General features: G+C 29.4%; 1 protein-coding gene across 2 annotated transcripts; it reads left to right on the top strand.

Annotated features, from left to right (window-relative positions):
* The first annotated feature begins 1,864 nt into the window (after positions 1-1,864).
* On the top strand, positions 1,865-3,139 carry LOC129284946 (uncharacterized). Of its 2 annotated transcripts, none has more exons than XM_054920469.1 (2): positions 1,865-2,203; positions 2,855-3,139. In XM_054920469.1, the coding sequence occupies exons 1-2, from the start codon at positions 2,033-2,035 to the stop codon at positions 3,005-3,007; spliced, it is 324 nt and encodes a 107-aa protein (XP_054776444.1). In that variant the 5' UTR covers positions 1,865-2,032; the 3' UTR covers positions 3,008-3,139. The 2 variants fall into 2 exon arrangements, with proteins under 2 accessions (XP_054776444.1, XP_054776445.1); XM_054920470.1 differs by having other exon boundaries at positions 1,896-2,203; positions 2,909-3,139.
* The last annotated feature ends 10,665 nt before the right edge of the window (positions 3,140-13,804 follow it).

The following is a 13,804-nucleotide window of genomic DNA, read 5'->3' as shown; positions in this document are numbered from 1 at the left end:
TCCGCATGCTTTTCCAATAACGGAGATATTCAATATTTGAAAGGACCTTATCGTCGGCATACCTTTTTTCTGTACGGAATCATTTGAATAAGATAAAGTTTAATTTGGTACTGTGTAATATTTCCTCTTATCTCATTTATAAGACATTCATTTAATCTTATTTATAAGTTATAATGTAATTTTTTAAGTAATATGTAAAAATATTTTTAAAATTATTCTTCATATGAGAGGGAAAGTAACACAACGTTCCTTTTTAAATTTATCATATAAATACATATTTAAAATTTTATATGCTTTTATTTTTTTTTTTTTATATTAATATTAATGAAATTCAAATAAATAACTAATAAAAAATACCGGGGAAGTATAATCAATTTCACTTTCAACGTAAAGATTGTACAGTTCATTGTTATAGTATTTGCACCTTCTTTCTTTTTGGCCGTATATTCAAAGCCGCTATGTTCAGTCTTACGTTGTCAGCAACGTCTTGCACGATCATCAATCGTTGTGTCGAATCTGTTTGGCAGGATTGTGATGATTAATTAGTCACGCTGGGTTTAAACTAGGTAGGACTAGGACTGCCAAGAATTTTGTCAATTAAATCATAACAACATTATCTCAGGGAAGGAAACTTGAAACAGGTCAGGATATAAATTAGAATTAATATAATTAAGGGAAAATTAATATTTTAAATCCTTAAGTTTGGTTTCAATTTACTTCTTACAGTACTTAATTTAACTTTTCCTCCAATAAGCTTCCTATAGTTTAATTAATTCGTTTATTATCAATATCAGAAGCTTATACAAAGAGAATGAATTCTCTGAAAATTAGTTGGAAATTCATAAATTTCATGAAGTTTACATTTTTTTTTAAAGGAGAGAAAAACTTAAGTTTTATGAAAAGTTAAAAGAAATTTATAAGTGTCAACTTCAAAAGATTTACTATTCTTCTTGTCCTATTTATAAGACAAAGATAGTATCTGTTTTAATTAATATTCTTTATAGAGCATCTGAATGGTTATTTTTAAATGTTGAAAAATTATTAAATACTATAATATTTTATTTTGTAGTGTGTATATTTAATAGGAGTAAAGTTAAAAATTTGTTAAATTTTTGGAGAGTCAATAAAACTTAAAGCTTTCCTTGATTCTGACAAAAATAGACCCAAACAAATGAAAAAAATTTCATGCCTAGAAAACATAGATCAAATTTTTTAAAATTTGAAAGTGTGGTCGATTCACATTGATAAAGAAGAAGTGTATCATTGAAAATTTAAAAATTTATAAAAGATTTATTATTGATATACAATAATATATCATTAATAAATATAATATATATTGAACTTTTTACTTAATTTGGTAATATGGATTATATCTGTAAAAAAATCATTTTCCAATTTGATGCATGAACGAAGAATTAACCTACTCCATTTGAAGAGGTGGGGTCAGCCTTTGAAAGAGCCCAGTTGAAACCCAAGGTGGGGGCAAAATGGGACATTAATCAATCCGCAAACATTTCCATGCAAAAACATGACACGCATAGAAATAGAATGGAGGGAGGGAGGGGTTCACATTCACGCTCTACGTTCCTCGAAGTTATTGCCAATGGCGTGAAAACTGAACGAACTGAATGCTAGACTTGACCGCCAGCACACCACACCATCGGCGGTCACCGACACGTCTTTAACACTGTCTCGGTCAGTTTAACCGGTCATCTGCTTGAGCCCCAAACGTATGCGAACTTTCTCTGTAAATTTCTATTCATTTATTAATGAATCGATTCAACAATCTTTTATCCATCACTTGCTTCCACGTTAAGCCATCTTAGCCTATCTATACGCACGCACGCCCTCATAATAATAATTTGCCCCTCCTCTCTCTATATATATCACCCCTACCTCATTCTTCATCAAGCTTCATTCACAGAAAACCCTCCCTCTCTCTCTCTCTCTCTCTCTGACGATCAACGTTAATCTTTCTGCTTAACCAATATCGTTCGTCGAAAGAAGAACCTTGGATTTATTGTGAAGAAATATGAGCTCTCCAAGCATCAACATCCAGAGCATTCTTTGCCCTACCACTAGGCCACATCCTCGGACTCACCAGGGCTCTAATAACTCTACAAAACCTGGACTCGAATCCCAAATGCCAAGGGTCAGTTTTCCACCAGTGGATGATGATGGCTCTTTTCGTCCCGTTCCTCAGGTCAATATTTACTTCCATTTTGATATGATTCATTGTTGAAAGTTCTATGTTATGGGGTGATGTGTGGTTTATAAATTTAAAAAACTCTCTTGCACCTAACAAGCTAATTTTTGGGATGAATTTTCTGCTTAGATTTATAGACTTATGCTCGTAAAATTCATCTTCTTGAGTTGGGCTGTGCGATGTTGTTTTCACGTGTTTACTTCCATCTAGAGTTAGGAATACGGGTCGAGCTTAGAAGGCCGCCCGTTTAAGCTCATTTTTATAAGAGTTTGTGCTTAAAAAAATAACATTTTTTAAGAAAGTTGGGTTTTCAAGCGGCCCTGATAAACCTTGAAAAAATAGGCTCTGGCGATCCTTTTAGGACTATTTGTATTTTTAAATTAAATTTAAACTTTGGGATATATATTTATACTTTAAAACTAGAATTTCTATTATTTATTTTTAATTTTTAAACATTACAATTTTTATTTTTAAAAAATATATGAAATATTATAATTAAAATTTTAAATTTTTAAAAATTTCAAAAATAAAAAAATAATTATAAAGGCTTATGGGCCTAACTCTAAACTCTTTATATAAAAGTCAGACTTTAAAAAATAAGATATTTTAAAAAAATTAAGAGTCTTTAAAGACTGGACCAATCACCAGGTCCAGAAGCGGTACTTTATGCATGATTTTGATTTGGATTTCATTTTCCTGCAGCTTGATGAAGCGTGCGTCGTTGACAATGGAGTTAAATGGTTCGATGTAAAGGAAGAATTATTAATGGATGTCGTTGCACCTGCAGGTTTCGTATTATGATATGATTAATTATATTCTTTATTATCTATTATCTTTCTTATTTTGTTCATCATTTCAAAGCTGCTTAATTCTTGCATCTGTTTCCTTGTACTTTTGTTTGCCTTTGAGATTAATATAATCATTATCAGAACACGCTGGGATTGTCAGTTTCGTACCCGTATCATCGAACTTGTCCGTTCTGCATTTCGCTCGGAAAGTCAAAACACAAAGCCATACATTCAATTCAATATCTCGCCCCTTTTGACTTGGTTTATTCGTTAAGTCGATGATGTCAGATACCAGTTTCCTTTATAAATTATTCTTACCCGTCTCATTAATACTAATATAAAAAAATAAAAAAAAATATGCAAAATTTAAATATATCTTTATATAATAAATCTAAAAAGTAATATCATATTTTTTCATAAAAAAAATTTTAAAAATATTTTTAAATATTATTTAAAAAGATATATTATAATTTATAAATGAGATTAAATGAATTTTTTAAAATGTAGTTTAGAATGAGACTGTAAGAAGTATATATGTTTTATATCCAGCAGACTTAATATTTCGCCCAGCTATTTATTCTGCAAACTGAATAATCTATCATGTGTTGTTAATCCAATAAAATTTTCTTCTACAAACTAAATAAAATTGTGCGAGCGTCACAAACAAATGGTTACATTAATTTATCGGTGAAAGTTTCCTGTCCCGCATCAAATTTTGCCTTTACGCGCGTCGTCAGCGGTGAAAAGGTCAAAACGGACGACGCCGCAACATTCCGTATCTGTCCTATTTTAATTTATTTATCTTTTAAATTGATGAAAATATCTCTGTTTTTAACTTCTTATAATATAGTACGTACAGCATCAATTAGTCCATTTAATATTTGCAGAAGATCTAGCATAATAATTCCCCGATTTTTTTTTTTCCGGCCAAGCATAATAATTTCCCAGTTACTACTTTTAACTTCTGCAATATTAAATTTCGTTTAAAATTGCTTTGTAGTGGCGGTATTTCTAGGACATGGATTCTCTCCTCTTTACCATCATCATCTTTCATTCTTTTTCTTTTCTAGCCGTTAAATCAAGATTTAGATGGTTTAAATTTGATCTCCTAAAAATATTATTAAAATATTAAATTCTAAAAATATAAATAAAAAAATTCAAACTACTAAAATTTATTAAAAAAATTAAAAATATATCAAAAGTAAAATAAATTGAAATTTTTTGAAGGAGATCAAATTTGAATTATTCAAAATCTTGATCTAATGGTTATAAATTAAAAAGAGGAGGGGAAGAAGATGAGAAGGAGGAGAGCATTTTTTTAATGCTTCTGCCCTTGTGGGACATATTTACTTTTATATTATTTTACTATTTTTTATAATCATATTATTTTTATAGGTTTTGTAAATTTTTTAATATTATTTTTAATCTAAATTTAATATGTAGTCTTTATTTATTAACATCTAAAAATGAAGCCTTTTCTTGTTTAAAAGTATTTTTTGCATATGTCAATCAATTTTTTGCCCATGTTAAAAGAGTACGCACAGTGACAACAGTATTGAATTTATCAATAATAAAGTCACCAATTACTTTTTAACTAATGGGATAGTACATGAAACTTCTTATCCTTATACACCCCAATAAAATGGGGTACTTGAGAGAAAGTATAGCCATGTCCTAAATGTGGCTTGGCGCTTGATGTTCTAAGCTCACATTCCAATTAAATCTTGGGGAGAAAGCATAAGACTTGCCACTTACATAATTAACAGGACACCTTTTAGGGTGCTTGACTATAAAACCCCATATGAGCTAGTTTATAAAAAATAACTTGATTTGAGTCATTTATAAGTTTTTGGGTGTTTAGTTTTTGTCAAACTTTCAATAGGTTTAGATAAATTCCAGCCAGGGTCTAAACCATACTTTTTTTTTGTTATCCCAATAACCAAAAGGGTTATATCCTTTATAGCATTCAAGATGATCAGTTCCCCATCAGTAGATAGGTTATTCTCATTGAAGAAAAATTCTCCTACAAAGATCAAGGTTTAATGGCTTCCAATTCAAGGGAGAGTCTGTTGAATTGAAATCCCAATATCCTTTTCTATTTGATTCTAATTTTTATAAATAAAGTACTCTTGTTTTTAATCATGCACCTTCAAACTCCTCTAATGAACTAGTGTAAGATGTTCAAGGCAACAACAATGAAGCATTTGAAACTGAATTGCATCACCTTGTCAAGAATCAAAAGCCACCTAGCTAGGTTAGAGACAATGAATACTCTAAGCTATACCACCTAAATAGTGTGCAGGTAAAATGTAAAAAGAAAATCATTTATCTAATTCAGCATAATGTGTGTTCATCATATAAAGATTTTCTTGTTAGTACTGATGAAATTATAGAACCAATACCTTTGATGAGGCTACCATTGACAGTAGATGGATAGATGCTATGAAAAATGAAATTGATGCATTAGATAGAATTAATACTTGGGAAATAGTTGACATCTGAAAGGGAAAGAGAGCCATAGGATGTAGGCATAGATTTTTAAAAAGAAATATCATGCTAATGGAACTTTAAATAAATTAAAAGCTAAATTGGTTGCAAAAGGGTATAGCCAAATAGATGGGTAGATTATTTTGACACTTTCTCTCTTATTGTAAAATTGCCTATGGTTAGACCTTTCTTATCTATTGCCATCAAGAATAATTGGTTTGTGTCAAATGGATATAGATAATGCCTTTTTACAAGGGGATTTAATTGAAGAAGTATTATGAAAATACCTTCAGATTTTGCAAAACAAGTAGAAACAATAGTTTGCAAACTTGTTAAATCCTTACATGGACTTAAACAAGCCTCTACATAATGGAATTTAAAGATTTTTGAATCATTAATGAAAGGAGGCTTTGAATAGAGTAAACTTGATTATTCCTTATTTAACAAAAACAAAAGGAAGTGATTTTGTTAATATTCTTGCATATATGGATGATCTAAGTATAATTGGCAATTCTGAAACATCTATACAAAAAAACAAAGGATTATCTTCAGATTAATTTCAGAATGAAAGATTTAGGTCCTTTGAAATATTTCCTAGGACTTGAGACAACTAATTCTACAAAAGGTTTGGTGTTGAGTCAAAGAAAATATGCACTAGATTTAATTACTAGTCTAGGATTAAGTGCTGCCAGACCTAAAAATACACTTATGAACCAAGATTTAAAGCTCTATATCAAATTTAAAAAGGGGGAGAAAGATGATTTATTGCTTGATCCCACCAGATATAGAAGGCTTATGGGGAAGATGCTTTATCTAACTATGACTCGTTTAGATTTAAGCTTCATAGTGCAAGTGTTGAGTCAATACATAAGTAGTCCAAGGAAATCACATATACCTAAAGAATGATCCAAGCAAAGGAATTTTCTTCCCTTCCTCTGGAGAAATGTAACTAGAAGGACATTGTGATTCAAATTGCAGGGCCTATGCTAACACGTGCAAATCAGTGACTATCATACCTTGATATTAGGGGTATGACTAACATGAAATATGAGATAAACTCACATTTTATAAGCCTTAATTAACTAGAGATGAAGCTCAAATATTGATAAATAATTTATATATAATAATAAAATTTTTATGACATCTTAAATATGTAAAAATTTTGACAGAGCCTCCCCTATAATTTAGACCTTCCAAAATTTCTACAATGGCAAAACCTATTTGCCAATTTAGCAAAGGAGCTTAGCTCTACACCAACAAATTTTATGATAACAAAATAGGATTAGGAAGTAATGACAAAAGTGGAGCACTAAATTACAATTACATAATACAATATGTATCCCCTCTATTAAAAAATACAAGGTATTTTTTAAGGGATTGGATGTTAAAAAATGTAAGAAATTTGTATTCTTTCAAATTGTAATCATTGCATTTTTTCAAAAATACCTTTATTGAATAAATTATGTTATATTTATTTTAGGGTCAAACACTCTATTAAATAGGAATAAATATGAAAAGATAGAATTAGTTTAAAGACAAGTAACTACTTTATTAAAAAATGAGATTCAGTTAAAAACGCTTTACATTTTTTAATAGAGGGAATATTTACATAAAAAAATAAAACGCGCTTTCACTATCCCAAAAAGTAATAGTGCCCCTCAATAATTAGCTGGAAGCATATGGTCAACTATAATATCTGAGACTAAAGAAATTTTTTTATGAGTAGTGTCCCAATTGAGATTATAAACTAAAATATAAAACAAAGATAGTTAAGAAGTTTAATTTAAATGAATAGTTAAGAAGTTTAATTTAAATGAAACCAATAAAATATTACAACACATACTATAAACTAGTATTAAATGCCAGTTTGTTCAATAATCTATTCGTTGAAGCAAATTATGATGTTAGGGGTTTAATAAAAATCAGTGCTAATCATAAAATAAAAACTTAAATAATGATATAACCAACCACATTGAAAAAAAGATCACATAAATAATAGATTATTAAAATCAAACTGAGAAGGAGTTTGCCAGAACAAATGACAAACGCGGCTCCAAGTCATGAAAACAAGCATGAGCACAAAGCTCATAAAATCAAATGTAGGCATAAGGCTCACAAAAACAAGTGTGAGTACATTGCTTACGGATGACCATCCCTCCGTTCCACATGCATTGGTTATTATATGGGCTAGCACCTTTTAAGCATCATGTAAGCTAAGTGTACTATAGGATGTTAAGGGCTAACAGAACTACCGTTAACATCCAACATTTTGAACTCAATTGCCCTAATTAAAATAAAGCTTACACGGAGTTAAAAACCAATTTCACAATTTTCATTTTCAAAGCATATTATTCAATTATTGTCTTCCATTGCCTAGTCATTTTCATTTCCTCTATGCACAAGTTGTTGTATTAAAAGTTTGTTGTTTGCAGATTGAACATATAGTTAAACAATTAAGTTGCTTTTGAAAAGTAACACCATTTGTCATATATCTACTTCAATCATTTTTAATTGACAACATAAAATTATTAGTAAAATTATGACATTGTAAATAATAAAATAATAATTATAAAAATAGAAATGGCAAGGAAATATATATATATATATATATATAATCAATGAAGGAAAAACATTAAAATTTTAAATTAATAAGAAATTTTATAAATACTTTACGAGAAATTTATTCAGGTCGCTACCTACTCACATGAGGGTTTTTTAAGAATTCTAAAACTTGTTTCACTTCAACTTTTTCACTTAATTCCAGTAGTGCCATTAATTTTTCAACAAGTAAATCATAATTAAATAATTTCCCCAACATTGGTGGACATTGAAATTCAATCCTAAACAACATTACATCTAAAAAAATTTGCAACCAACAAGTTCATTAACAAATTAGTAACTTAATAACAACCAACTAAAACAATATAAGACCTTTTTGTCCATTTTATGCCTTTTTATAGCTTAATGAAGAGCCAGAACCATTAACGTTACCTATTTTAGGTACCCCAAAATTTCAATTTAATGGCTTAAGTCACCACTTGCACATATTCCTTTAAATTTTAATGTAGAAATTTAACAACCTTGATTCTGTCGTAAACTATTTTCAAGCATTTTTACTAACACTTTATGGGCATTCACCATTTACCAGTCATGCAACAAGTATCCAAGAAGTTTAATTTCAACAGCTCAAAAAAAAAAAAGGAAATTCGCATTCACCCTTTAATTTATGCATAAAGAATCCCTTTCACATCTCAATCTTAGCACCTTATTGACTATAAACTCAAACAATCATGCACATGCATTACTAACCTTCAATTTGGAAATTAACAATTTTAATCCAACTAAAATACTGTTTTAGGCATTTTAATAAATACTTCATAGGCACCCCCAATAGGTCCGTTGACAAAAATCTCCTTAACCCTTTATCAATCATCTTTTTTCAATTATTCCCTAAGTGTTGTCAAGAACACAAACATCACCATACAACTTCCAACATTAATCAAGACAACACCTCAATCCTCCTAAAAACAACACGTCAGCAACGCTGAGGAACAGAGCAAAACGCATTGGTCGGTTAAAAAAAAATTGAGCTTGCCATGCACACACACGGGATGTTCAGCGACTGAGGGGTAATGGAAGATGAAGACCACACATACTACACTGGCTGAAATTACAAAGCAAGGAGGAGAGATCGAACCAATGATGGAGAATGAAGAGGACGCTGGCATGGGGAGAAAGAATGAAGGGAAAATGGTTACTGGAGGCATAGCAGCGTGAGCTCGCCAAAAAGTCGAAGAGGAACAGAGAGGGCGACGGTGAACCAGATTGAGAGAGTGTCAGAAGGACCCAAGAAATTTTCATTCTCCTGATGCGTGCGTCTAGCCAAAAGAAGAAGGAAAAATATGGAAAAAAAATAATAATAATTGAAAAAATTACAAGAAAGGCGTCAAAATTTTTTTCTTATAACATAAGAAAATAAGGGCACTTTGATATTTTTACCATAATTTGATAAAAAATAAAACTAAATTTTTACTCAGTCGAACTCTAGACTTTTAGGTAAGTAACCAACACAAGTTTCACCAAGTTACCACTTTCCATCTGCCATAAAACTAAAATAATAAATAAAATATCAATTTTGAAAAAAATTTATTTAATTAAAAATTTAGCATCATTACAGTGACAACATTTTTGATCAAATTAGGAAGGGCACCCATAGCTTGGAAGTCTAAAAGCAAAATACAATATCAGGTCCTCTTTTGAGGCCAAGTACAAAGCATTGGGGAGTATTATGTTTGAGATTGTGGTTAAATGGTCTTTTGCAAAAGTTTTGTACCTATTGTTATATATTATGACAGCATGGCGGCAATATTGATTGCCTCTAATCCAATGTTTCATGAATGAACAAAGCACATTGAGATTGATTGCTACTTTGCAAGGGAAAAGTTGCAATCAAGATTAATCATACTTCAACTAAATAGCAGGCAGATATACTCACAAAGGTGTTGGGTAAAGGAGCCATGAGAAATTGTCAAACAAGTTAGGAACATTGAACTTATTCGGTTCTAGCTTGAGGGGGATTATAGAAAATACATGTTAATTGGGTGATATATTGGGCCTGAGTTATTTTTCTTTTCTTAATTATTTTCTTGTAACTCTTTAGGTCAGAGCCTTACATATAATCTTCTTCGTCATATTACAAGTAAGACTTATGTTATGTTTGTCTTCTGGGCTAGTTTGCCCACAATAAAGTGTTATTCAAGTTACCCAATCTTTCTATATATACTCTTTCATATACGAGAAGTCATCCAGATTTCATTCAAGAAAAAACCTTGTTATGGTTGAATCATCAGATAACTCGTGAATGCTTGATCAATGAAATTCAAAAATTTGTTGGATCTTTGTTTCCTTGAACAGAAGGGAGTTTAAGAATTTATGGCAATGCGTGTTCTCATCTTTTGGACAACATTTCTATTTGCATTGCTTTGTTCATGGGAAGTAGTAAAACAAATATTTGCAAGGACTTATCTAGAAGTTCATCCAAGCTATGAAATTCATCTCAACAATCTTTAGGAGCATTTGGATTATTAATACTTTTATTTTTAAAATAAAGTTAAGTTGCTCCACTAACTTGAAGGCTTTGCTTTTCAATTAAATTTAACAATACTTAAATTCAAATCAACCCTAATCTAAAATCAGCGACAAATAATTGTTATAGAAATAGTAATTCAATGAGGTGATATTTCCCTAATTTAATTTGCGAAGTCTATTTTTGTGTATCATTAGGCCACATGAAACAATGAGTGAATATTTCTTCTTCTGTTTTGGTAAATGAAATACTTCTCTCTATGATCTAAATAATCGGCAGAAATCCAAAAGTCCAAGACTTAGGCTTGTTTTGTTCTGTTTTCTATTTTTATATTCTTAAAACAATTATGTAAAATAATTTTTTAGAACAAATTGATTGAATTATTATTTTAAAAAAATATATAAATTTATGAAATAAAGAGTGAAAGAATAATTTATTTTATTAATATAATTATCATTAATAAAAGTAGAATATTTTTAACCTTTCTTCTAGTTTTGCAGAACAAAAAGTAATAAAATATCTAAAAGATATTCTGGTTTTTTTAGTTTTTCAAAAGGGTTAAGGTTCAATTTTATTCTTAAACTATTTTCGGACGAGTAATATTATCTCTAAACTATTCATCATAGTAATATTCTTAAACTAATCAAATAGGAATAATGTTGCCCCCGCCATTTAAATGTCCATTACTAGAGCTAGTGTGAGTCATTTTTCATGAGTTAAGATGTAATTTTGCTCTTAAACTATTTCTAAATGAGCAACATTTCCCTCACTATTTAAAAATCATAAAATTAAATAAAAATAAAATTATAATATTATTAAATAAAATAATATTAAATAAAAATAACATTAAATGTATATATAAATAAATATAAGAAAAAATATAAACTATAATTTTATAACTTGTCAAATATAAGTGGATTTTAATTAAATTAGATATGAGTAGACTTAAAAAGATTTATATTTGTACCTATAACTATTGACATCTTTATAAAAAAATTGTCTCAAATCATATTTTGTACATGTGAATTATTTAAGAATAAAGTTCTAATTTTGAATTTTTCTATTTTTTTTAAAAAAATTAAGCTTTTTTAATATTATGTTTAAAACTATTCAATTTTTTTAAGAACCGCTTCGGTTCTCAATTCAACTTTGGTTTTTAGCTTAATAGTGGCTTAACTTTTGTCCAATGTAACTCAATTATGAAAATAATTTTTTAGTCTAAATTGAATAGTTAATGATGGCTCTGGTCAATAATTATATGTGCAAATAATGTAAGTACTTTTGAGTTTAATCGTATCTAATTTAAACAAGAACTATCTATATTTAACAAGTTATAAAATTATAACTTATATTTTTTCTTATATATATTTTTACATATGCATTTAATATTATTTTTATTTAATATTATTATAATTTTATATTTATATATACCTTTAATATTATTTTGTGTAATATTATTATAATTTTATTTTTATTTAATTATATAATTTTTAAATGGTGAAGGCAACATTGCTCTTTTAGGAATAGTTTAAGGACAAAATTACATCTTGACTCATGAAAAGTGGGTCCCACTAACTATAGTAATGGACGTTTAAATGGCGAGGACAATATTGCTTTTGTTTGATTAGTTTAAGGGTAACATTGTTATGATGAATAATTTAGAAATAACATTGCTCGTTCGAAAATAATTGAAGGGTAAAATTACACCTTAACCCTTTTCAAAACATTTTTAAATTTTCTGTTTTTCAAAATAAATAATAGAAAATACATTTTCAAACAGATTTATTTAGTTTTTTTAGAACCAAGAACTATTCTAAAAATGGGAAATCAAACAGGCATTTTAAAAAAAGCATAAAAACAGTGCAGGCAAGTGGATGGAATATCCTTTGTGAAAAATAACTTCAACAACACCAAACGTCCGCGAACAGATTTTGTCCCAGGATTAGTGAGAGAGAGAGAGAGAGCCAGAATAGTATGCACCAATTTCTCACAATAAATAAATAAATAAAAGAGCAGATGGACCAATAATTCTGCAACAATTTCGTTTTAATTGTTTGAGGAGGCAAAAATAAAGCGGTCAAAATTAGAGTTGCTTTCCAATGCTGAAATTTTTGTAAGTGTGAAACAACGATGAAAGCGAAAACAACATGAAAACTTTGAATGGTATTAGTAGGCAAGAAAGAAGATGAAAATAGGAAGAGCATAGGAAAGAAAATGTAACCATTTGAGCGAAGAAATTGTGATTAGTTTTTGTTTTGATATGAGAGACTGATTAGCTATTACCAAAAAAAATTGTCAAAGATGAGATATTGCATGATAAGTTTAAATTGACTATTATATCCAGATATGACATTCTTGCCTCTAAGAGGGGACCAAACAACAGAGTTGGGATCAACAAAAAAGATGAAATGATTCTAACATGAGAGAATGCTTTGTTTTAAGATTTGGTTTCAAGGTTCCAATAAGCCTATACCAAAGTATTACAAAAGATGGCTTCTGAATTATAACATGACAACAAGATATAGGCAGCACATAATTTCACTAAAATTCTGTCTCAGTAAGGACAAGTTTAACCACCAATAATATGCATAACTAGTTTATACTATGTAGATGCCACATTCTTTTGAACCTCTAGGGAGCTTCAATAGCTCTAAAGAGAACTTGTCTCTCATGTCTTCAGTCACAAATAATCCAAGCAAAATTTCCATCTTTCTCAAGACCATTGCATTTTTTAGTAGCACCTTTATGCCCTCCAAGTCTTGGGCATCTCCATATAATACATGAACAAAAACATAATTCAGGTGGTTAAGGAAACATGGAGGCGCAGGGTCCAATATTCCATCCTCAATTGGAATAGAAGGCGTCATAAGTCCTTTGGCAATGATAATTTAAATGTTAGCCATTGTTGCTACAATTAATTAAGTAGTTACAGGAAACAGATATGATCAATTGGTAGTGAACTTGTCACACCCTTAAAAAACAGAGAATGATCGGCATAGGATGTAAATTGTATTATACATCCCTTAAGCCTCAAATTAAGTGAAATTTCACTTTTCAAAAACATAATTATATTTTTATTGAAATTATGATATCTTTAACAATGATTGTTTTAATAAAAGTTTTAATATTTTTATAAAAATTTCGGCAAAACCTTCTTTATAAATAAGATTTTCTAAAATCTCTATAACAGAAATTATTATAATATGCATTCAACATAGGTTGAAACTATGTTTCCCA

The sequence above is a fragment of the Prosopis cineraria genome, unplaced genomic scaffold, assembly GCF_029017545.1.
Source record: "Prosopis cineraria cultivar Desert tree isolate PC_DT_omini unplaced genomic scaffold, ASM2901754v1 PC11, whole genome shotgun sequence".
NCBI classification, from domain to species: Eukaryota; Viridiplantae; Streptophyta; class Magnoliopsida; order Fabales; family Fabaceae; genus Prosopis; species Prosopis cineraria.
Note: the sequence above shows the minus strand (reverse complement) of the source record. Positions and strands in the feature narration are given on the sequence as shown.